Source organism: Dendrobates tinctorius, unplaced genomic scaffold (genome assembly GCF_039654945.1).
Source record: "Dendrobates tinctorius isolate UK_male_01 unplaced genomic scaffold, ASM3965494v1 ptg000022l, whole genome shotgun sequence".
Classification (NCBI taxonomy): domain Eukaryota; kingdom Metazoa; phylum Chordata; class Amphibia; order Anura; family Dendrobatidae; genus Dendrobates; species Dendrobates tinctorius.
This window is the reverse complement of record NW_027361690.1, coordinates 38,955,109-38,979,434: the sequence shown is the minus strand read 5'-3', so window position 1 is coordinate 38,979,434 and position 24,326 is coordinate 38,955,109. Positions and strand designations below refer to the sequence as shown.

The 24,326-nt window shown below is 44.6% G+C and overlaps 1 protein-coding gene across 1 annotated transcript in view; it reads left to right on the top strand.

Moving 5' to 3' along the window:
• LOC141084135 (ras and EF-hand domain-containing protein-like) overlaps nucleotides 1–24,326 on the top strand; it is a 107,488-nt gene that overhangs the window by 66,583 nt on the left and 16,579 nt on the right. Inside the window, exons 6-12 of the mRNA XM_073568610.1 lie at nucleotides 4,571–4,686; nucleotides 7,297–7,365; nucleotides 7,980–8,058; nucleotides 9,161–9,210; nucleotides 10,806–11,010; nucleotides 12,968–13,084; nucleotides 20,919–21,066. Of these exons, the coding sequence (XP_073424711.1) occupies nucleotides 4,571–4,686; nucleotides 7,297–7,365; nucleotides 7,980–8,058; nucleotides 9,161–9,210; nucleotides 10,806–11,010; nucleotides 12,968–13,084; nucleotides 20,919–21,066 (784 nt within the window). The remainder of the gene's footprint in view (nucleotides 1–4,570; nucleotides 4,687–7,296; nucleotides 7,366–7,979; nucleotides 8,059–9,160; nucleotides 9,211–10,805; nucleotides 11,011–12,967; nucleotides 13,085–20,918; nucleotides 21,067–24,326) is intronic.

The window sequence follows — 24,326 nt, the reverse complement described above, 5'->3', positions numbered from 1 at the left end:
CATTTGATATGTTTTAAAGAACTGAAAATGCTCATTTGTGGAATTTGCAGCATTAGGAGGTCACATTTACTGAACAAAAACTCCAAACCATCCTAACAGGCCAAGTTACATGTTAACATAGGAACCCTTCTTTGATATCACCTTCACAATTCTTGCATCCATTGAACTTGTGAGTTTTTGGAGAGTTTCTGCTTGTATTTCTTTGCATGAAGTCAGAATATCCTCCCAGAGCTGCTGTTTTGATGTGAACTGCCTCCCACCCTCGTAGATCTTTTGCTTGGTGATACTCCAAAGGTTCTTTATAGGGTTGAGGTCAGGGGAAGATGGTTGCCACACCGTGAGTTTCCTTTTATGCCCCTAGCAGCCAATGACTCAGAGGTATTCTTTGCAGCATGAGATGGTGCATTGTCATGCATGAATGTGATTTTGCTCCTGAAGGCACGTTTCTGCTTTTTATACCATGGAAGAAAGTTTTCAGTCAAAAACTCTATATACTTTGCAGAGGTCATTTTCCACTGCTTCAGGAACCTACCAGCTGTTTCCTCATGATTCTGGCCCAAAACATGACTCCTCCACCTCCTTGCTGACGTCGCAGCCTTGTTGGGACATGGTGGCCATCCACCAACCATCCACTACTCTATCCATCTGGACCATCCAGGGTTGCTTGACACTCATCAGTAAACAAGACTGTTTGAGAAATTAGTCTTCATGTGTGTCTGGGCCCACTGCAACCGTTTCTGCTTGTGAACACTGTTTAGGGGTGGCCGAATAGTAGGTTTATGCACCACAGCAAGCCTTTGAAGGATCCTACACCTTGAGGTTTGAAGGACTCCAGAGGAACCAGCAGCTTCAAATATCTGTTTGCTGGTTTATAATGGCTTTTTAGCAGCTGCTCTCTTAATCTGATGAACTTCCCTTGCAGAAACCTTCCTCATTCTGCCTTTATCAGCATGAACACTTCTGTGCTCAGAATCAACCACAAATCTCTTAACAGTACGATGATCGCGCTTAAGTTTTTGGGAAATATCTAATGTTTTCTTCCCTTGACCAAGGCACTGCACTATTTGATGCTTTTTGGCAGCAGAGAGATCCTTTTTCTTTCCCATGATACTTGAAAACTGTGTCCTGCTCAATAGTGTGGAACATTCAGTTTTCCTTTTATTGGACTCACATGGCAAACTAATTATCAGAATTATCTGAGATTTCAGTGATCCAAAGAACCCTGAGACACAATACCACCAATGGGTTTTATTAAACAAAAAAAAGAAAAAGCGCTATGACCCTTAAAAACAATTTGCATAATAATTTGGAACATGGTGTAGTGGTCCTTTTGTGGCCATAAAATAAAAAAAACAAATATTTTCTTTTAGATTTTTTTAGTTTCCCAATGATAATGGAAAAAGAGTAGGAAAATGCTAAAAAATAATTAGGCCCCATGTATCACAATAAAAGATGCAAAAATTATTTTAATATGCAAATGAGAATAAAGTTCCTTAAACAGCATATTCGAAAAACGCCGAAAATGTGCCTTGCCTGAAATGGGTGAAGATGGAATGCATCCTACTGTATTCAGGCTCTATGCACGCAGTCTGTCATCTGCAGCTTATACTGAGCAGTGTGAGATCTCTGCAGGACCAGAGAGGGAAGGAGACTAAGGGGCCATTTATCAGGCTACGTAGCAAGTACATCAGCTTTCTCGAGTTCAAAAGGGTTTTTACATTATGTATGCAATTTGCATTGTGAAATCTGAAGATAGATCCAATTTTAGTACATTTAGGCAGCATGTGACTTAAAAAGGACCCTCCTGGAGATAAAGAAAAACAGAGAAAATGAAGTGCACTCGTTTACGCTAAGTTCACAGGGGGAGGACTTTTCCCAACATGGATTTGGCCACAGCAGTAATTTGTGCTGACCATCCCTGTTGGTAATGCCCAGGTTTTCTACAATATAATGAGGGTGCTGCAGATCTTATTCAAATCCAAAAATCATTTTTTTTCCTTTGTGTGGATGTTTTGAATTTCCCATTTACAAGCATCATACTCCTAAATTGCTGCGCAAATGCAAAAACACTGCCTCAATTCTGGGGCAATTCCACCACGTCTGAATGTGTTTATCGTCTGTGGTGGACAGATTGTGCCGCTTCCCCCTCCACATCGTCACAATGGGTAGCCTATCGCCAGTGCTGAATTATTCATCTCTTCAGAGACTGAAACTTCATGTATTAACAAGGGACGGGTAAAAAAAAAAAATACCCAGAAATGATAAATCCTATATTGCTCCCTTGACTAAAAATCACTACAATATTTAAAAAGAAAAAATGAATTCAATGGACATGTTATAATATAGAAATGCACAATGGGTATGACTTATTACAAATGTGAAGACAAGGTTCCAGTCAATGTGTTTTTACTATTGAGTCATTGCTAAAGCTAAGTGCCAAGCAGTGTACATACCCCATAAGATTGTATCCCTTAAAGAGAATCTGAGAGCAGCTAATGTAAGGGCAGAGAACCTGATTGCACCAATGTGTCATTCAATTTACTGGGTGCATCAGTTTTCATAAAAATGTATCTGCTGCAAATCTAGCAGAGCTCAGAATGCTGAGCTGTGTACAAGACTACACACACCACTGATTGGCATTTTTTTCTCAATGCATGGTGTACAATCAGTGGTAGCGGTGTGGTTGGACTAAAAGGCATGGGGTAACTTGTCCTCAGATCTGCTGATAAAACTGATTTTATTGAACCTACAGCAAATGGCCTAGTAAATGACACATCACTGGATTCAGTCTTTCTGCCCCTGTATCATGCTTTTCTCAGATTATATAGCAAATACCTGCTAACTGAATTCCTATTCACTAGAAGTAACATATTGGGGTGTATATATGTTTGTGTGTGTGTGTATTTAGGTATATAATATTTTTATTAGTGTGCACGTACACACATTATGGAAGCACGCTTGGATTATAAAATCTATGCGGTATTAAAATCCAGCAATATAATTACATCACTACAGTGGTAGCCTAAAGTATAGGCCAAACATGCAGTCTACTAACCTACTGCAATATGCGGAGATAGAGTGGCAGACACCAAAACAAGTATAGACTGAGTGCCGCAGTAGCCTCTGGTGTCTGCTAGGATTTTTTAGGGATGTTACTAGATCTAATAAACTTAGCTCTGTGGCTTAGAACAAGGTAAATGCTGAATAAACGCTGACAGTATTGCATTATCATGATTAAACCATAATAGAAAGGTTTCTTTAAAAAAAACAAAACAAAACCTGGCATTTACAGGATTAGTTTCCAGGTGATTGTACACACTAGATACTAATTGACTAAATGATTGTTTGGATAACAGCTTTACACCGCAATGATGCGAATAACTACCAAAATCAGCAGCATATTCACATCTCGTGTTTTACATTGACTTCAGTTTTCTTTAAAAACTATTTTCTCTGCTGAAGATCTAGCAGTTCTCTAAATGCTGAGCTCTGTAAAACCCCGCCCACACCACTGATTGGCAGCTCTGTGTACACTGTGCATTGGCAGAAAGCTGTCAGTTAGTATTGGGGTGTGGTTGGGACTACATGGCAGCAGATTTACTGATCTAGTGATAATCTGTCTAAAAAAGTGATTTTCTAAAACCTACAGCAAGCAGCTCAGTAAGTGACACATTGCTGGAATCAGAGTATTTTCCTATAAAGCATGCTGCTGTTCTCAGATTAGGTAGTAAAAACTTGGTGACAGATTGCATTTTTAAGGATGGGTGATTTTTTCATTTTTGCACTTTAGATTTTTCTTCCGTCTCTTCCAGCGGCCAGTGTTGTTTTTTTGGTTGGCGTAGCTGTATGAGGGCTTGTTTTTGTGCGTAACAATTTATATTTGCTACCGCTCATTTTATGCTAATAAACTGAAAAATAAATTCCAAATGCAAGAAAGTGGTGGAAATTAATGCATTTCCACCACTGCTTTTTTTACGTTACATTTTTGCCAAATTTATAAGGTTTTTTTTTTGGGTCCATTTTTCACTATATAAGATAAATGTTTTTACACTTTAATGGGCAATGACAATGTGGGTTTTTTTTAAATTTTCCTACTGGTTTGGGGAACAAGGGGGAAAATACATACTGATAGCGGATCTTATTGAGACAAAACATCACACAATTTGTGGTGGTAATAAATCCACACTTTACAAAATTAGTAGTGTCCTAGGACTCCAGAGGACTTCAAAGGAATAATATCTCTGCAGACATGTAAGCCATCAGGAGGACACCTCACACTGTGCCGATAGGCTCCGATCTGGCCGCGGCCTCCTTGGGTATCTCTTCTTAATGCAGCTGTCCCTCTGTTGAACTGATTAGATCAGAACTAGGTCTGATGGATGAATTACTCTCAGGTGCTGGCAGCGCAATGCAGCTGGCGCCTGTGCTGTATGGAGAGGGCAAAGAAAACACTTTTGCTATTCACGTGGGTCATTAAGTAGTCACTGGAAAAGTTGGTGTGTGAAAATGAAAAACTGCAAAAACAAGATGTCAATAGAGCCTTATTGGTATTATTTTTTTTTTTTTTAAGGAAAATTCAGACTTGAAACGGACCCTGCTGGAGACCCAGACAAACATCTCACTTCTACAGACTGATTTGGACAGGCTGAAAAGTGACTTTACTGATCAGCGGGCACAGCATGAAAGGTGAGGAATGGAGGGAGCTTGGCGTTGACCAAACTTTCATTGGTTTTGTGGTTACACTCATGATTATTCTGACCCGATCTAATGAAGCAAGCACAATAATTGGAGGATAAGGAAATGGGGGTAATAAAACGCCTCCATTGCTCCACCTACTAGATCGATAAAGTGGAGTATCAGATGTAAAAAGAGCTGCCAGCAGAAGACTCATTACTTGTTTGCCTACCGTTCTAGTGCCAGTGCTCCCAAGATCTTTGGCCGCAGCAGTCACATTTTGACATGATGTGTCATTGATGCTGGCATGAAAAATGATTGGACCCTGCAGTGATGCCACTTAACACGGCACTTCACCAGTGGACAGAGGAGCATTAGTGCCAGAATGGCAGATAAATAATTTCAAGTAGTCAATAATGTGTGTTGTTGTTAATTTCGGTACATATTCTGCTTCAAATTTATTGAATTTTGGTAGTAGTAGGTAAAAAGCACTTTATTTATAGATTTGAAGTGTAATTTTCGCTCCCAGTAATGGTAGGTTTACATGCGTATGTACAAAATTGTTCAGTTTCATCCAGAAAAATATATATTTTTTCATCTCTTGTCATCCGCGTACATTTTTTTTTTTTTACAACAGCAGCTATTACAAGACCATTTTTAGTTTCCTACGTTCCAGAATTGCAATGTATCCATAATAATCGGATGCCATACTGTGACTCCATGTGGATTCCGATTTTTTTTTTTTTTTTTTTTTTTTTTCACGCACAGGTTCTGTCAGTGGGAAAAAAAAAACTTTGCTCACCTGCGCTGCCTCATTGAATATCATTTGTCCGAGTTTGATCCATTTTTTCCACGGACAGCACTCTGACCGAAAATACAGTCGTGTGAATGAGCGCTAATAGAAGCAAAATAATGAAGTCAATGCAAGAAAGCGGACGGCACCGCTGTTACCGTGCTAAGGTCCGTGGCTGGCAGCAGGCGGAGAGCTCACATCCAGGACTCCCGGGTGCTTGACCTCGTAGCAAGACGAATGTAGTTTCCAAGAGAAAAAGGTCGCACTCTGCGGGATAATGATGAATGTTTATTGACACTGAATTACATGTCACGTCGGAGATGTGAAGGAGAGTGTGTCAAATGGCTGACTACGGCCGTTTCACGCTACTCGGGCGCTTCCATTGCTTTACAATATCACATATTTTTTTTTTTTATTACACATTATCATATCTACAAGATCAGACCATGGTCACACGTTCAGTATTTGGTCAGTATTTTACGTATTTGCCAAAATCAGGAGTGGAACAATGAGAGGAAAAGTATAATAGAAACACGTCACCACTTCTGGATTTATTACCCTCTCCTGGTTTTGGCTTCCAAATACTGATATAAAATACTGAACGTGTGAACAAGGCCTCATTTTGTTTCTTTTACTGAGATCAGTCAATCTTTACTTCAACTGGCTAACATAGTATCAAAACTTTCTTTCTTATGAATGGACTTTTGGGAATAGCTGACAGAGCAGTATAGGTTAAAAAAAAAATGTGCAAAAAAGGAAAAATAAATTAGGCAATACGCCCTAGCCAGCTCATTGACAAGCCATGGAGCTCGGACAAGACGTGCAGCATCCTAGAAAATGAAGAGTATATGATCCAGCTCCTTAAAATGGCAAATTCTTTATTGATCCATAAAAGAGATGAATTCACCATCGTCGTTTCGTTCTCAAGGAACTTTTTCACAGCTGATCCCAATTATCAACATATATATTTTGCAGTTGCTATTTAACCAGCTATGTTGATAATTGGGATCAGCTGTGAAAAAGCTCCTTGAGAACGAAACGACGATGGTGAATTCATCTATTTTATGGATCAATAAAGAATTTGCCATTTTAAGGAGCTGGATCATATACTCTTCATTTTCTTAAATAATAAAATGACAAAATCAAAAACTAATCCTCCATTATATACAGTGTGTGTACACACACAGAAATTAGGTTGTGAGCTGTGGTAAAGCTGTTCGGATGCTGCGTCATTATTCCCATCAGTTAATGGGTAAGGATTACCTATTACTAGCTCAACGATGTAAATGGATGAGACTATAAGGGCGTTTAGTAAATGGAGGGATTGTTTAGGTTGTGTGTTTGGAGCCATCTTTATTAACAGCTACTTTCAAGCAAAAAGGATGTTGTCTTTGTCAAGACGTGTGTAGAGAAGCCCTGGTGTAGGTGGATGGACTGCAGACACCAAGCGTGCGATTTGTCGGCTCCGCTATTGATAATGATGTATTCGGCTCCGATCACATCACATTCTGTGTATACACTGGGGACGCTCCCGGCGTACATGTCAAATACTCAAGGTCTCGCTCAAGAAAATGTCCTTTGGCTTCTATTTGGCCTATACAGTATGTGCTAATATGCTGCAGAATAAAAAATGGGATAGCGCAGTAGACAGCTATTACATACCTTGTGATCCAAAATAACATATAAAGCACAATGTGGGTGATGGATGCCAACATGCTGCAATAATCAGAAGTGTTTTAGAAGGTCCACTGTATATATGCATTAAACAGAGACGCTAAATGTAATGCAAGGCTAAACCTAACCTGGAAATCCGTTTTCTTGTAAAACAGAGAAAAACTACTACTGAAGACCATGATAGACGAGAGCACCGGGTACAGCAATCAGATTCAGCTGCTGAAGTGAGTAAGATATATATCTTTTGTTTTACATTATTTTGTATCTTTTTAAAGGGACCCTTTCAGCCTGGTTTTGCGTTTGAAAGTAATAGTATGATTGTATAGGCGCTTGTCCCCAAATAAAAAAAAAACTTTTTTTGTAGCGATACACTGTGTCAGTCATGAAAAATCAAGTGTGAAAGCCGTATACAAATCAGGTTGGAAGTACACTTGGGACGTGTCAATACTGGCGGCTTCTTCTAAGTGCACTGTCACGCCCCCACTGCACTTAGGTTTGATTTGCATATGATTTCCATACTAGGTTTCTCATGACTGCTACATCAGACCTCTACAAAAAGGACTCAATTGCCTATATAACTAATACCACTACTCTCCATATGTAAAATTGTGCTGGCAGGATCCTTTTTAATATACAATACTGTTTTAATATTTTATTTAATATGCATAGAAATGCATGACACATAACAGCTGGAGTAAATGTAAGAATAAATCTGCACAATCTACCTTGGATTCTGAGTGGTTTAGGAAATGTTGGGGATCAGATGACATCTCCTGATATGAGGTACAGGTGTTTATATGTCTGAGACTTACTGGATGTTTGTACTCTACACTTGCAGCGAGGCCAACAAGTCTCTGTATGACAATAATGACAGCATGCGGTTTGCACTAACAAACATTGAAAATGAAAAAAAACGGGTGAGTTGTATTGAGTAGAATATACATGTACAATAATAATGTAAGGCTTCGTTCCCACGTGTGGAGTTGTCAGTTTTACCAGATGAAAAAAGGGCCAAGCCGCCTTACATAAGATCGCGGGAACCCGTTAGCCTGTGGGGCCTGTATCGTGATTAATTGTTCCTTCCTGCTAGATGTCTTTTTCTCTTCCTAGAACAGAACAGCCCAATTCTGAATGCAGGTGTGGCCCCAATCTAATGTAAAGCTGCATGGAGGCGGATTATGTGACACCCCCCCCCCCCCATTGTGTATCTCATGAGTCTATATTAAATATAGAAAACCCACAGCACTCAGATCCGTAGCAGAATCTACATGAGTCTTTTATTCATTGAATGCGGCAAGCTATTGACTCCTATGACGGTTGCTTAAAAAAGTCTCTTGCAAGTGGAAACGTTGTAGTCTATGAATAACCTAATCTAGCTTCTGTGACGCCTGATCCGAGTGCTGTGGTTTTATATCGCTGCTTGTTCGTTGCTGTCTTCATGCTGCACACATTGACTTTCTGCTCTGCTAGAAGACTATACTCCTTATGCACTAAACTCTGAGATCTGTAAATGGTAAAAGTCTTCATTACCATTTATATATAGTTTACATATAGCACAAGTGTTATTCAGGTTCGCATCTAGCTGGGGTAAGTCTTCAAAGTTTTATGCGATTTCTGATTAATTTCCCAGTGATAGTAACTATCCAGACATAAATGTAGGATCCTACTCAGCGGTAGTCATTTTCCTGAAATGGAAATGTTTTGAAGTTTCTTTCCTGGAGATTACAGATTAAACATGATTTTGTTGGCGTGTAAAACTTATTTTAGGGCATATTCACACATAACAGATTTGGTGCAGAAATGTTAGTCGCTGTCCCAATCTTCTGGATGGGGTTTGTAGACATTCATGTACATGCTGCAGAAGAAACCCCATTCAACCCTACAAGGAACTGATTTTCATGTGTAACAAATCTGCCACGTGAACATACCCTGTTTTGGTGACGTTTCCAGGTAGGGACCGCACCATGGTATAAAGGGAAGCATGCGATTTCTGTTAACCGTGTCCTCCTCCTTTTTCAGCATTCCTCTCCCAATCCTCCAAAGGACGCTCCTGTGATTACCTATAGCAGGTAGGATGGAAATCTGCGACACATTAATCAGCTAGCATCCATAGTAATGAAATGAGCAGACGAGAGGGATTCGAAGCAGAACGTAATCTGTGCAGATTGATGTCCCAGTTGGTCTGGAGTATTCTTTAGCCTATGACTTTACTGTTCACCTTTTTGAAGCTTTGTTGTTGTATTGGTCCCTTGCATAGGAAAAATTAGGTCACTTGGCCAAGACTCTGTCGCTATGAAAACCTATTGGACTTTTTTTACAAAGTTGTTTTTTTTTTTTTTTTTAAATTTTAAAGTGAGTGAAACCATAAAGACGAATAATATTAATTAGTCAATTTGTACTCCTCCATTTTCGAGTCCTCCTATATACTTGATCAAGGTCGTGTAACCGATACATTGGCCCACTGTCTTACACATATTTACCTGCTGATGGCATTGAAATAAATTTTTATTTTTGGCGTGCCTTGGTTCTCTCTATGCTTAATTAGTCCATTACGCATGGCATATGGCCTGTTGCACAAAGAAAGTAGAAGTCACGTTAGTCCCTTTTGTAGGTAGGTAAGACCTTTAAGTGTACCTACCATTTGGGAAAACTTTCACACATTTTCACTGTGGTGGACAATGCTACCGACTTCCAATTGAGCCCGTCCCCCGCTCTGTGTGCGCAGCTCCTGCAGGAACTGTGAGCTTCAGAGAGGTGTTGTGGCCGCACGGGGCACGGCGTCTCATGACTCCAGCTCCCACTGATAAGCAGTACTATTCAGCCCCAATAATATTTACAAGATTTTTCCAATGATATATTCATTTTAATTAGTACAGATGCATTTTATAAAATAATTACTCACTTTATTATAATTATAAATCTGAGTTAGATAAGAGATTTAAACAGCTGCATCTTCTACTTGTCCTTCATGCCTTCCTGACTTAGGGTACCGTTACACTTAGTGATGCACCAGCGATCCCGACAGCAATACGACCTGGTAAGAATCGCTGGTGCGTCGCTAAATGGTCGCTAGTGAGCTGCCAAACAGTGAGATTTACCCAACGATGCGGCGATCCGTATAACGACCTCGGCGGTCATTTGGACCTTGTCACACAGCAGCGATTCTGACGACTCCCGCCTGCGTCCATGATTTCTGGAGTTGCTAACGAGGTCGCTCGTCGGTGACAAACACAGCGATGCACGCTGGCCAGCGGGACACCAGCGATCAAAAAATGGCCCAGGACATTCGAGCACGATCAGCGACATCGCAGCGGGGGGCCTGGTCGCTGCTAAGTGTCTAACATAACAAGATCGCTGGCAAGGTCGCTGTTGCGTCACAAAATCGGTGACGCTTCAGCGATCTCGCTTTGTGAGACAGGGCCTTTAGGCTCACTTAATGTTTGCTTTCAGATAATTGATTTATCAGATGTGTTTGGCAGGTATAATTCAACATGTGCACCATTTTGTCCGACCTATTTAGAATTCTTTCTAGACGTGTAACGTACACGTACGACAGGTGTGGGTGTATATGCAGTGGGCTCAGCCAATGTAAAATACTTGTTCATCGTTTATTTGTTTTGTGCAGTTTATATTATATTCATCATCCTTGTCTGACTTTCCTCAGATTTTCAGCAGACGATGATCCATATACCAAGTTTTCTGATGTCGCCAGCTGGGCCAACCGATGTAAAGACAGTGGCGTGTCCATGCCTCGAAGCCTTGGGTACAGTGACATAGACTGCTCTGCCAGCGACTTTGGAAGCGAGCCCAGCAATAGCTCTGAAGAGCCCTGGGAAGGGAGCGTTTCTTATATAAATTCTGAAGCAGAGGTAAAGCTATACAATTCCTGGCACCAGGCCGCTCACAATCGCAGTCTTCTTCCTCCTGACGCGCACACAGGACTGCATCTGCCAGGAACAGGAGGCAAGATGGTGTCAGACGTTTTGTTCAAGGCGCAGTACTGTTTTCTAACCACAGTGGACACTGATAGCCCTCCTGTTTTTGTTGTGTGCTGTGCACACTGGTGTGTTCGGTGCGGGAAGAGCTTGTATGACTCCTGTCTGTGCAAAGCCTTTGGCTACCTCCCAAACCACAGAATGTCTTCCTACTTTTTATTGGTTATTGATGCAGTACAGGTGGACTAGTGGTGCTGGCACTTGCCTGTGAGAGAAGTGCCTTATACAGTGAGGGGAAGTTAGAAAGACTGTACACCCTCTAGGAAATTTAGGGGCTGAAATGATTGGATATGGTGTAATTTCTGTTGGGACTGATTACAGCCCTTACAGATAATGTCTGCTGCACCCATTTCACACCCGGCGTTATACTTGGTCCTTCAGAGCTCCGATTCGCCATTTATGTCAGCCAGAATATGGCCTGTGTAGAGGCTGAAAATACAGAATATAGTAGGTATTAGATGCAGGACATCTCTACACCACCCTATCTTCCTGTCCATGATACAGAATGATGGCCATTGTGTGTAAACACCGGTCATACGCATTGTGGATACTGCAGCCACAAACAATATACATTGCACGTTTCCTCCTAAGCGTGCGGATGACATTATGCAGCCAGCTTCCCACTGTGAATATCTGTATGGTAAATCCAATGTATATACGCCGTGTGGGAACATGCTCTTAGACTCTGACAACCACTTCTTGTATTTGTAAAATAAGCCATAAGTGTCTGTAATACGCTTGGATGTCCTCTGAGGCTGCACCTACTTGGCGAGCATGCGGTGAACTTTTTTTTCAGAATTATCATCTGAGAACTATTCAGAATTTGTGAGTCCTCAGTGGTTGATACCTTTTAATGGCTAAATGAAAAGATGGTAACACATTGCAAGCTTTCCAGACTACTCCGGTCTCTTCATCAGGCATTCACTAATACAACATCTGAAGCCTGACGAAGAGACCTGAGTAGTCTCGAAAGCTTGCAATGTGTTACCATCTTTTCAGTTAGCCATTAAAAGGTATCAACCACTAAGAACTCTCAATTCTGAATATTTTTCTATCTACTGGCTAACACGGTACAAAGATATACATCTTTCCTGTATCATCTGAGAACTGGAATTTTCAGTAGTGAAGTGTGAAAATATAATAAAAAAAACAAACCAGGTACACAGTGTGTGGCGTATGTGTCTGTGTGCAGTGTATTCCCTGTTAATAAGTGTGTGTGGTTATTGCAGTTATATACTTGGTTTGTTCACTGCTGGTATATAGTTTGTGTGCAGCTTATTCATTGTCGGTATATGTGTATATTATTCCCCGCTGGCATTTAGTGTTTGTTCGCTTCTGTCTTGTGTATTTCAAATAAACAAGCATGTAATGTCGTGTATATGTGTCAATATATTCACCTACGGTCACCCTTCCCGGGTTCCAGCGGCATTGTGCTCCTCAGTGACGTCACCGCTCTTCAGACTATGTGGATCACTCTGTGTGAGCCAGACATGGCTGTTACAATGAGGCCTATTGAGCCTCATTCTGATGGTCCATAAACTTAGACTGTAAAAGCCACTCTCGGGTGATCCAGCGAGTGTGAATAGCGGTGAGCTCACTGAGAAGAGGAGCACAATGTCTCTGGATACTTTAGAAGGCGGCGGTAGGGGAGAATATTAACACACTAAAGTAGATGCACATACAGTATAAAAAAAATCTTAATGAGTGCTTTTTGTTTTTTTTTTTTAAGGGGTGGGAGATTATTTTATTTTTTCTTTCCTCAGGCAGCAGAAAAGCTAGAATCCGCCTGCTGCTGTGTTATATTGAATATTATTTGCTGTTGTGTTTCCAGACTGTGGAAGCCAGATCAGAAGTTGATGGACGGACTAAGTGGATCCCTTCTCGCCCTGTAAGCCGCAGTGGCTCCACTGCCTCTTCAAAAAGGCGACTTACTGCATTCACTCCAAAAGTGAGTAGGCTGCTTCCAACCTGTGATAGCACCCCAGGAATTGCTATCTGGATAGCTGTTTTATATATTGCAATAGCTGGTTATGTTTTGTCACCAAAAAAAATAAACAGGTCACTTTTTTAAAGTGTCCCTACCACATTGCTTTAAGTCTTCCTACCCGGTGTGTATAGCTGCACTGAGCTAGGCCGGCTGTCGCTGAGGCAGCCATATAACTACCACTGAGGATCATGCATTGTGCTACTGAAATTAGTAGGACCTGTGTACGGTTAACTCTCAACCAGTGTGGCATCCGGAGTGTAATAGTTCCTCTCCATGCAAGATTGGGGGGTCCGGGAACATTGGAGGAGCCTTTTAATCCTTTCGCACAAGCTATCTGGGTGCACATGTATGTAAAGGGCTCAGCAGCTTAGTATCTGTGTATGACTGCAGTGTCTAGAACTTGCTGTGATCACTGATGTTTAACCACTTAAAAGCCGTTGTTCATTACCAACAGTGGCATTTTAAATGGCGTGATTGCTGGATGACAGTGGGTCACCAGGGCTGCAACGTTGGTAATTCTATGACGCAATTTCAGCTATATACGGCAATGCAACAGTATCTAGCATAAGTGATAATGTTATCACAGGTTCAAGTTCAATGAAGGAACAAATAAATTAAAGCTAAAAAAAAATGTAATATCCATTTATATAGTTTAATAATCTAGCTTTATATCTTGACATTTATTTAGTTTGCAGATCTCAAAATCCCATTTTTACACAGTTGAATAGTAATTTATACACTTAGAATTCTATATAGTAGGCTGTGTCTACTAGAAAGTGCAGGCAACCAGAATTTTGCCATCCGTTACTGAAAATGTATAAATGTAGGGGGCAGGGATTTAATTATATATTGTTGCGACCCCCATCACCTCCTCTTTTCCCAGTTTAGAAAAAGAAAAAAATTTACACTTTGCATCATCGTGTCAATAAGTCCGTGCCATCGAAATATAAAATTGTTTAACCCCCCGACAGCTGCCAGTAATGTGATCATCACCATTTTCTAAATATTGATGGCCAATTATAAGGCTAGGTCGGTCATCAATAGTAAAGACTTGGCATACCCCTGGAAAAGGGTGTTTATTACTGTCTGAATTCTACACAATGTCATGCATAGAAAATATGTAGTAGTCATGTTACGATAATGCCGTTTATCCAGTCACACATTGAATCGAGTAATGGCATCTGTCTGGTCTCAGGTGAGCAAACGTATGAAGTCCAGTGGATGAATGCCAGAATTTATGAAGGTTCGCGCTCGGAACAAAATTCTTGCCTGCAGCTTCTATTAGACAAAGGGGACTCTATAGATATATACAAAAATGGAATTTAGAGCTCTGAATATAAATATATTACGCTATAAAGATATATTGTGAAACAATTTGGCATAAAATTGTGAAGGTAAAAAACACGGTATTCAGTTGGTGATTCTTTTTAAAGTTGTAGATGACCACTACACAATTTACAAAGGAGCGGTGTAGAACCAGTAAAGGAATATCTTATTTAGTTTTATATTTATTTTTACACCTACCTGGGCCTATTAATAATCTGCATCTAAGGGGTTGTCCTCTCCTGTTAGTATATCAGCACTTTGGCCATCACAATGTATAACTTGACTATTTCAACTGAAAAGTAGACGAAGTGGATGACAATAATGGGCTTCTTAGCTGTGACCATGATGTACAATGGATTGCCAGGTATGCCAATAAGCTAATCTACATATTTTTCTCCTTCGACTCATTGGGGGACACAGAGACTGTGTGCTTCTGCCGTCTGGAGGCTGACACTAAGTATACAAAAAAAGAGTTAGCTCCTCCTCCGCCGCATACACCCTCGCCCCCAGACCGGGCGTAACTCAGTTTTTTGCTTAGTGTCTGATGGAGGCACACGCAGTCTGGAGCTCCAGACTAGTTTTTTTTTTTTGTTTGTTTTTTTTTTCTTCCCTTTCTATGAAGATAAGATAGGGGCGACGGATCCTATAGAGAGGGTCCGATCTCCCCAAATCATCAACGGGCGACCACGTGTGAGTAGCCCTCTACGTGTTTCCTCTCCCGCACCGAGGGACACATCTGGGACTTTTCCCCAGACAACCATTTTTCTTTGTTATTTTTTAAAGAGGCGGCAACGCATCCTGATAAGAGGATTCGGTTTCCCCATGAACCCCAACGGGCGAGCACGTGTGAGTGATCCTCCACGTTGTTCCTCTCCTGCAACGTGGGAATTCATTAATGCCCCTACCACCCCTAGGTAGTGAGACCAGGGGTGGAGTTGGAGGCGCATGTGAGCCAAGGGATCGAAGCGTCCCGGTGCAGTAGCCTCCCCCTCCCTGCCCAGGGATGGGGTTGAGAGCACCACAAGAGAGCCCCCACGGCGGCCCGGCTCACCTTTGTTAATGGGCGCGGAGTACGGCCAGAGCCCCGTCGGCGGCCGCGGCCCCCGCTGTATGGGGAGGTCCGAGGTTCCGCGCGCCCGCCGACTTCCGGGGGTAGCCGGAAGCCCCGCCCACTAACTTCCGGGGGCGGAGAGCGGCGGGCGCGCACAGTTACCGGGGAGCTCCCGCCCCCCTCCCCCTCCTCGCATTTCCTCGCCGAAGTGCGGCCGGAAGCCGCCGCCTATCTCCCGGAGTGCGCTGCAAGTGCCCCGGCGAGTAACGCCGCACGCCCCGTGGAAGAGACGCAAGGTGGGACATTACCGGTGGGTGAGTGCAACCCCGTTTCGAGTACCGCACTAGTAGTCAAGGAAGGGGTTATCCTCCTCCTACCCTACCTTGCAATATGTCTGGCAAAGGGAAAGCTCACTCTTTCCTATACGCTGTTTGCGTTTCCTGTGGGGTCAGGCTGCCTAAGGCGCAGCCGGGTAAATTTTGTGAAGCCTGCGAGTCGGAGCGAGCCCAGGAGCCCCCCATTGTTGCAGAGCCCAGAGGTCAGGACCCCCCAGAATGGGCGGTGTCTTTATCACACTCTATGATGTCCCTTACAAGGGCAATTGAGTCTCTTCGAGGCCCGGGCAGGGACAAGGATGGTGGTCTGCCAGTGGAAGACAGCTCGTCCACGTCTCAGGACCCTCCGACCGTTAGAGGCCGCTCCAGCACCAGACAAGCTCATGGCAAGAGAGCTCGTTCCCCGTCGGCCGGGCCCTCCGGGGCTTCGGCGGCGGGTATTAGGGCATCTCGTTCCCCGTCGCCGAGCTCAGGAAGCGAGCAGGATGAGGGCGAGGAGGAGGAGGAGGCCTGGAATCCAGAAAGCCTAGGATACCAAGACTCGGTGGACAGCCTCATTGAGGCAGTCAACCAGACATTAGAGATCGAGGACGATGTGTCCACGGCCTCAGGTCACAAGGTCTCCTTCAAGAAGACCAGGCGACCGCATAGAAGGTTTGCCACGCATCCGGAGTTCGAGGAGCTAGTCCAGAAACATAGGGAACACCCGGATAAGCGTTTTGCAATGCAAAAAGCGCTGCAAGCAAAGTATCCGTTTCCTCCTGAACTCCATAAAGGATGGGTGGAGTCGCCAGTAGTGGACCCACCGATATCACGTTTAGCATCAAGATCGCTATTGTCGATACCCAGCGGTTCTTCTATCAAGGACCCAACTGATCGCCTTATAGAGTGGCTTGCCCGCTCGGTGTATGAGGCAGCGGGGTCGGCCCTGGCCCCCTCCTTTGCGGCTACTTGGGTGGCTAAGGCCATGGTTTCATGGGCGGATGCTCTGCATAAGGCCCTCCAAGACAGAGATCTGCCTGCGGAGGTCTTGGAGGTGACAAATCAGATTTCAGGGGCAAGTGATTTTCTCGTCAGCGCCTCTCTGGACGCGGCCGAGTGTTCTGCTGTGGCAGCAGCAAATGCGATCGCCGTTAGGCGAGCATTATGGCTGAGATTGTGGAAAGCGGATTCTATCTCTAAAAAATCCTTGACCTCATTGCCTTTTCAGGGCAATCGGTTGTTCGGTGAGAAGCTTGATAAGCTTATCTCAAAAGCCACAGGGGGGAGGAGTAGTTTCCTCCCGCAGCAGAGGACTTGGCCAGCATTCAGGCAGACACAGAGGCGTTTTCGGCCCTTTCGTAACCCCTGGAGGGGGACTTCGGCCAGAGCATCCACCTCCGCAAATGATGGTCAGATTAGGGAAAGGCAGACCTCTTACAGAGCCAATCCGCTGGGTAGAGGCCGAGGCCGTTTGCCCAGAACGAGGGGGGCCAGATCCCAAAAGCCTCCAGCAAAATGACTCGAGGCGCTTCGTACCTACGGACGACAGAGTGGGCGGACGCCTACTAAGGTTCAGCCACGTTTGGGTCGCAGTGGCACGCGACTCTTGGGTGGCAGAATTGATATCGTCCGGGTACAAGATAGAGTTTGTTGGACTACCGCCACGGCGATTCTTCCGTTCCCGGCTTTCCGGAACAGAATCGCAGGCGGAGGGTTTGTTACAGGCCATAATGACGCTACAGCGCAACGGGGTCATTGTCCCAGTGCCGAAAAGCGAAGAGACACAAGGTTTTTACTCCAACCTGTTTTCGGTCCCCAAAAAAGACGGGACAGTAAGGCCAGTACTGGATCTAAAACTCCTGAACAAATTCATCAGAGTCAGGCGGTTCCGGATGGAATCCCTCCGTTCGGTCATTGCAGCCATGGATCCAGGGGAGTTCCTGGCCTCGATCGATGTGCAGCATGCATATCTGCACATTCCGATTTTTCCTCCACACCAGAGGTTCCTGCGTTTTGCGATCGGAGGGCGACATTTTCAATTTGTTGCTCTGCCTTTCGGTCTGGCCACTGCTCCCAGAGTCTTTACGAAGATAATGACGGTGGTTATGGCCATCCTGCATGCTCGGGGCATAACGGTACTACCTTACCTGGACGACCTTTTGGTAAAGGGGCCGTCGTTTCAGGCGTGCCAGGAGAATGTCAGTATCACGCTGGATACCCTGGCCCGTCTAGGCCGGTTGATCAATCGGAACAAGTCGTCCTTGGTTCCAGCCCAGAGAATCGTGTTCCTAGGCATGGTTTTCAACACCTCCCGGGGGCTGGTGATCCTCCCTCAGGACAAGGCGCGAAGGATCAAACGGGGTACGGAACCTTCTACAGCCGGGCTCCAGATCCATCCGGTACGGCATGAGTGTGTTGGGCAGAATGGTGGCGGCGATGGAGGCAATCCCGTTTGCCCAGTTCCATCTCCGTCCGCTTCAGCATGCGCTCTTGTCAGCATGGGACCGAAGGCTGCTATCCCTCAGTCATCGGTGCAATTTGTCTCCGCTGGTCCGACGATCACTCCGATGGTGGACTCGCGACTCGTCTCTGGTCCAGGGGAAACCCTTTCCCCCGGAACAGTGGTTGGTGGTGACGACCGATGCAAGCCTGCAGGGTTGGGGAGCAGTTTTCCAGAGTCACACAGCCCAGGGGCGGTGGTCCATTCAGGAGGTAATTCTCCCGATCAACATTCTGGAGATACGGGCAATACGATTGGCCCTGCAACAGTTTCAGTGTTTGGTGAGACACCGGCCGGTGCGCATTCAGTCGGACAATGCTACAGCAGTAGCGTATGTAAACCATCAAGGGGGCACGCGCAGCCAAGCAGCCATGCGCGAGGTTGGGCCGGTACTGCGTTGGGCCGAGAAGAACCACGTGGTAATTTCAGCGGTGCACATTCCGGGAGTCGAAAACTGGGCGGCAGATTTTCTCAGCCGACAGGGGGTCCCGGCAGGGGAATGGTCCCTGCACCCCGAGGTTTTTCAACAGATCTGCCAACGGTGGGGGACACCAGACGTGGACCTTATGGCATCCAGAGAGAACGCCAAAGTACAAAGGTTCGTCGCTCGATCCCTCGACCCGCAGGCAATCGCAGCAGACGCTCTGGTGCTTCCGTGGAGCCAGTTTCGTCTCCCGTACTTGTTCCCCCCGCTACCTCTGCTTCCAAGAGTCATCAGAAAGTTAAGGAGAGAGAGAAGGTTCCAGCAATTCTGCTGGCCCCAGACTGGCCTCGGCGGGCCTGGTATGCAGATCTGGTTCAGCTAGTGGTGGACGTACCCTGGCGTCTCCCAGATCGGCCGGACTTGCTGTCCCAGGGGCCGATCTACCATCCGAACTTAGGGGCCCTGTGTTTGACGGCGTGGCCATTGAATCTTGGCTGTTAACACAGGCAGGATTCAGGCGCGATGTGGTGGCCACGATGGTGAGTGCCCGAAAGCCTTCCTCGGCGAGAGTATATCATCGGACTTGGGAAGTTTTTTTCCGTTGGTGTAGGGATCGCGGAGTGGCTCCTCTGGTTTTTTCGATCCCCAACGTACTGGCTTTTCTGCAGGCAGGGCTGGACGCAGGATTGGCTCCGAGTTCGCTCAGAACGCAAATCTCGGCCCTGTCGGTGCTTTTCCAACGAAAGGTCGCTTCGGTCTGGCAGGTTAGGTTGTTTATGCAGGGGGTCGCACATTTAGTACCCCCCTATAAGGCGCCGACGGAATCATGGGACCTGAACTTGGTGCTCAGGGCCCTTCAGGAGCCTCCTTTCGAACCGTTACAAGAAGTCTCCTTACCTTACCTGTCCAGGAAGGTCATTTTTCTGGTAGCTATTACGTCTATTAGGCGGGTTTCGGAATTGGCGGCTTTATCTTGTAAGCCGCCGTTCCTGACTTTTTATAAGGATAAGGTAGTTTTAAGGCCAGCTCCTCCCTTCTTGCCGAAGGTTGTCTCTGCATTCCATATCAACGAAGACATTGTTTTACCCTCGTTTTGCCCGGCACCGGTGCACAGGGTAGAAAAGGCATTGCACACCTTGGATCTGGTAAGAGCTCTTAGGAGGTATGTGACAAGGACAGCACCTTTCCGCCAGACAGACTCTCTATTCGTGATCCCAGAAGGGCGGCGGAAGGGGCTCGCTGCGTCCAAAGCGACTGGCCAGATGGGTTCGCCTGACGATCCAAGAATCTTATGAAATCAGTGGCACGCCGGTTCCGGCAGGGATCAAGGCACACTCGGCTCGAGCTGTGGGTGCCTCATGGGCACTGCGACACCAAGCTTCAGCGGAACAGGTGTGCAAAGCAGCTACCTGGTCCAGCTTGCATACGTTTGTCAAACATTATAACGTACATACCCAGGCATCCTCGGATGCAAGCCTGGGAAGAAACATTCTCCAGGCAGCAGTTGCGCACCTCTAATCAGGGGCGCAAAATAGCATGGATTGGGTGAGCTAAGATCCCGCCCAGGGACTGCTTTAGAACGTCCCACAGTCTCTGTGTCCCCCAATGAGTCGAAGGAGAAACATGGATTTTTGTGAGTACTCACCGTAAAATCCTTTTCTCCGAGACGCTCATTGGGGGACACAGCACCCACCCTACTAGCCAGTTGGCTTTTGCTTATTTTTAGTTATACAAATCCTTATGTAAGGATCAGGGTGGTCCCTTTTCCAGACGTATAATTTCTTGCCTGAATTTAAGGCGCGTTCTCCTACTGCTTATGCACTAAACTGAGTTACGCCCGGTCTGGGGGCGAGGGTGTGTGCGGCGGAGGAGGAGCTAACTCTTTTTTTGTGTACTTAGTGTCAGCCTCCAGACGGCAGAAGCACACACCCACAGTCTCTGTGTCCCCCAATGAGCGTCTCGGAGAAAAGGATTTTACGGTGAGTACTCACAAAAATCCATGTTTCTTTGCTATGTGTTAGAAAATTATTTTTAAAATATGTGCATTTATTTTAATATGAAATGGCACCAAGTGGTCATAATTGTCACGCAAGACAATATTTGAGACTTTTATTAAAAAATATTACTAAAATTATTGATAATTTGCAGAAAATGGGCATTAGTTTTGTTTATTGCAGAAAGAAGGCTTGACGATAGGAGGAGAAGCCCCATCTTCTAGTCCAATCTACAGGCTTGTCTTGGCTGGTGATGCAGGGTCTGGAAAATCCAGTTTCCTTCTACGACTGTGCCTGAATGAATTCAAAGGAGACATTACGACCACATTAGGTTGAGTTTTTGACATCTGTCTACTCTCTATCTCTATCTCGTTAAGCTCCATTTACGGTACCCGGACTGACCGCAGCACTAAATGACCAGCAATCAGTAAATAATTACCTATCGGCAGTCGCTTTATGGCATGATTACGTAGGCACTCCGATTTAAGATGCGCACTAAACAATCTGTGATAGATCGTTGTGTACCTTCTGTGCCACTGGTTTCAGTAGCACCATTCATGTTTACACGGGATGATGCGCTGCTCAGAACAATTATTTTAAGTGTGCTTTAACTCCTCCACAACCATCAATATGCATTAAAACGGCAGCCATTAAGCAGTCTTATTCCTAACCGCCATTTTAAAACAGCGGTCAGGAATAAGTGAAAGGTGCCCCCCACACCCGTGGGCACACTTTCCTTGGGTGACAGCTGTACATAACAGCGAAGACTGCGGTATTGACACAGGTCTACTTTGAGACCGATTAACGCTTGAAATACCTCTGTCATTGCGACAGTGGAATTTAAGTGGTTGAAAGACCGCTTATGGCAGGATTGAACCGCCACCTCCACTCCCCCCCCCCCCCCCCCCACCTGTCATCGTAATCGCGGCTGACTATCTTTGCCACGGTCCTCTGAGGTCATCTGAAAAACACTCACAAAAAGCTGTTTTACCACTAAACATTCAGCATTTGCATTAATCCCTTAGGCCTGTTTCACACTTCCATATTTGACCATCAGTCAAAATCCGCTGTTTTTGCAAAAAAAAACTGATCCGCCATTTTTTTTGGCTGATCCGTTTTTTTCCCCACTGATTTGCATTACCGGCGGATCTTGACGAATGGCCATCCGTTGGATCTGTTTTTTGCGGATCCGTCAATTTTTTTGCATCCGCTGAGATGTAACGTCTTTTGTACTGCAGGATCCACACTTTTATAGTGCGCATGCCCGGAGGAATGAAGTCAGGCAGAAATTTAACCCTGAAATCATTTCTGGCGGACAGAAAAAATTCTCGCTCTTTCGCGCTCGCTCTTTCGCGCTCGCTCTTTCGCTTTCTCGCTCTTTCGCTTTCTCGCTCTTTCGCTTTCTCGCTCTTTCGCTTTCTCGCTCTTTCGCTTTCTCGCTCTTTCGCTTTCTCGCTCTCGCGCTCTTTCGCTCTCTCGCTCTCGCACTCTCTCGCTCTCCCTCTCGCTCTCGCTCTCTGCTCTCGCTCTCGCTCTCGCCCTCCCTCTCGCCCTCCCTCTCGCCCTCCCTCTCGCCCTCCCTCTCGCCCTCCCTCTCGCCCTCCCTCTCGCCCTCCCTCTCGCCCTCCCTCTCGCCCTCCCTCTCGCCCTCCCTCTCGCCCTCCCTCTCCCGCAGCTGTTCCTTTAAAATTCTTCATTCGGCGGATCCGTCAAAAAAAAAAAAAAAAAGGTCCAGTGCCATCCGTTCACATCAGTTAACAACGGATCCGTTTTCCTCCATTTTGGCGGATTTTAACTGACACAATAAAACTGATGTATGAAACAGGCCTTAGTGACTGAGCTAATTTTGACCTTCATGACCAGACCAAATTTTTTAAATCTGACCAGTGTCCCTTTATGTGGTAATAACTCTGGAACGCATCAACGGATCCCACTGATTCTGAAAATGTTTTTCGTGACATATTGTACTTCATGTTGGTGTTAAATTTTGGTCAATATGATTTGTGCATATTAATGAAAATATTGAAAAATTTCACATTTTTTAACTTTAATACATTTTGTATGCCCTTAAATCAGTTATACCACATAAAATAATAACATGTACAACATGTCTACTTTACAAAATCAGCACAATTTTTGGAACCTTAATTTTTTTTTTTTTTTTTTTTTTTTTTTAGGAAGTTAGAGTTCAAAGTAAATCAGCAATTTCTCATTTTTCCAATAAAATTTACAAAACCATTTTTTAGGGACCAGAAGTGAATTTGAGGGGTCTATGTGACAGAAAATACCTAAAAATGACACCGTTTTAAAAGCTGCACCCCTCAAAGTCCTCAGAACCACATTCAAGAAGTTTAACTCTTCAGGTGCTTCACAGAAATTAATGGAATATGGAAGGAATAATTGAATATTCTACTTTATTTCTCAAAAACTTTGTTTTAGCACCACGTTTTTTACTTTCACAAGGGTAACAGGGGAAATTGCACAACAAATTTTGGGGTCCATTTTCTTCTGAGTATGCTGACACCCCATATGTGGGGGAAACTACTGTTTGGGCGCACTGCAGGGCTCTGAAAGGAAACAATACCGTTTGACTTTTTCGACACAAAAATTACTGGAATCGATAGCGGACGCCATGTCACGTTTGGAGATCCCCTGATGTGCCTAAACAGTGCAAACCCCCACAAGTGACCCCATTTTTGGAAACTGCACCCCTCAAGGATTTTATCTAGGGGTATAATGAGGATTTTTAACCCAAAGGTACTACACAGAATTTAAAAAAAAAAATGAGGTTGTCATATATAATGTCGAAATTAATGTTGAGCGCGAGTGCTCACTATGCGAGTTTGCATTGGGAGATACCAATATGCACAAAGTATCGCAGGTGCTCGAGCAATCCCTATGCAAACTCAAGTAGCAAGCGCTTGCACTCAACACTAGTCGTTTTTTTTTTACTTTTGAAAAAACTTAACCCTAACTGTACTGGCAAAGAATGAAAGAAATAAAAATTATACAATAAAAAAAAATCTAACTAAGGGGATGACATACTAATTATTTGCTTTTGATCACTGTGATAGCGTTGTTGTAATCTCACCGTTCTGAAGAATAAAGCCGTATTATCACTTATACCGCATGTTGAACAGTGCAAAAGTAAAAATAAGAGCTATTCCTGTACTGTAGTCTTTGTTCATTATGCCTCCCAAAAATTGGAATAAGGCTCGGCCATCGCTTATCCTGCGCTGAGCGCTTACATTGAGGTTTCTGTGTAAATTTCCACAATCCAATGGTATAAAATTCTGTGAGGCACCTGTGGGTTAAAAATAATCACTTCACCCCTAGATGAATTCCTTATGCAGTGAAGTTTCCAATATGGGGTCACATGGTGGAGTTTCTGCGGTTCTTGGACCTCAGGTGCTCGGCTAATGGAGCCCACAATCTATTCAAGCGGAATCTGCATTCTAAAGGCCCCGTTACACATAACGATGTCCCAGCAATCCCACCGACGATGCAACGTGAATGGGATAGCTGGGACATCGTTAGCTGATCGCTGGTGAGCTGTCACATAGGCAGCCCCTCCAGCGATCAGGACCAGCG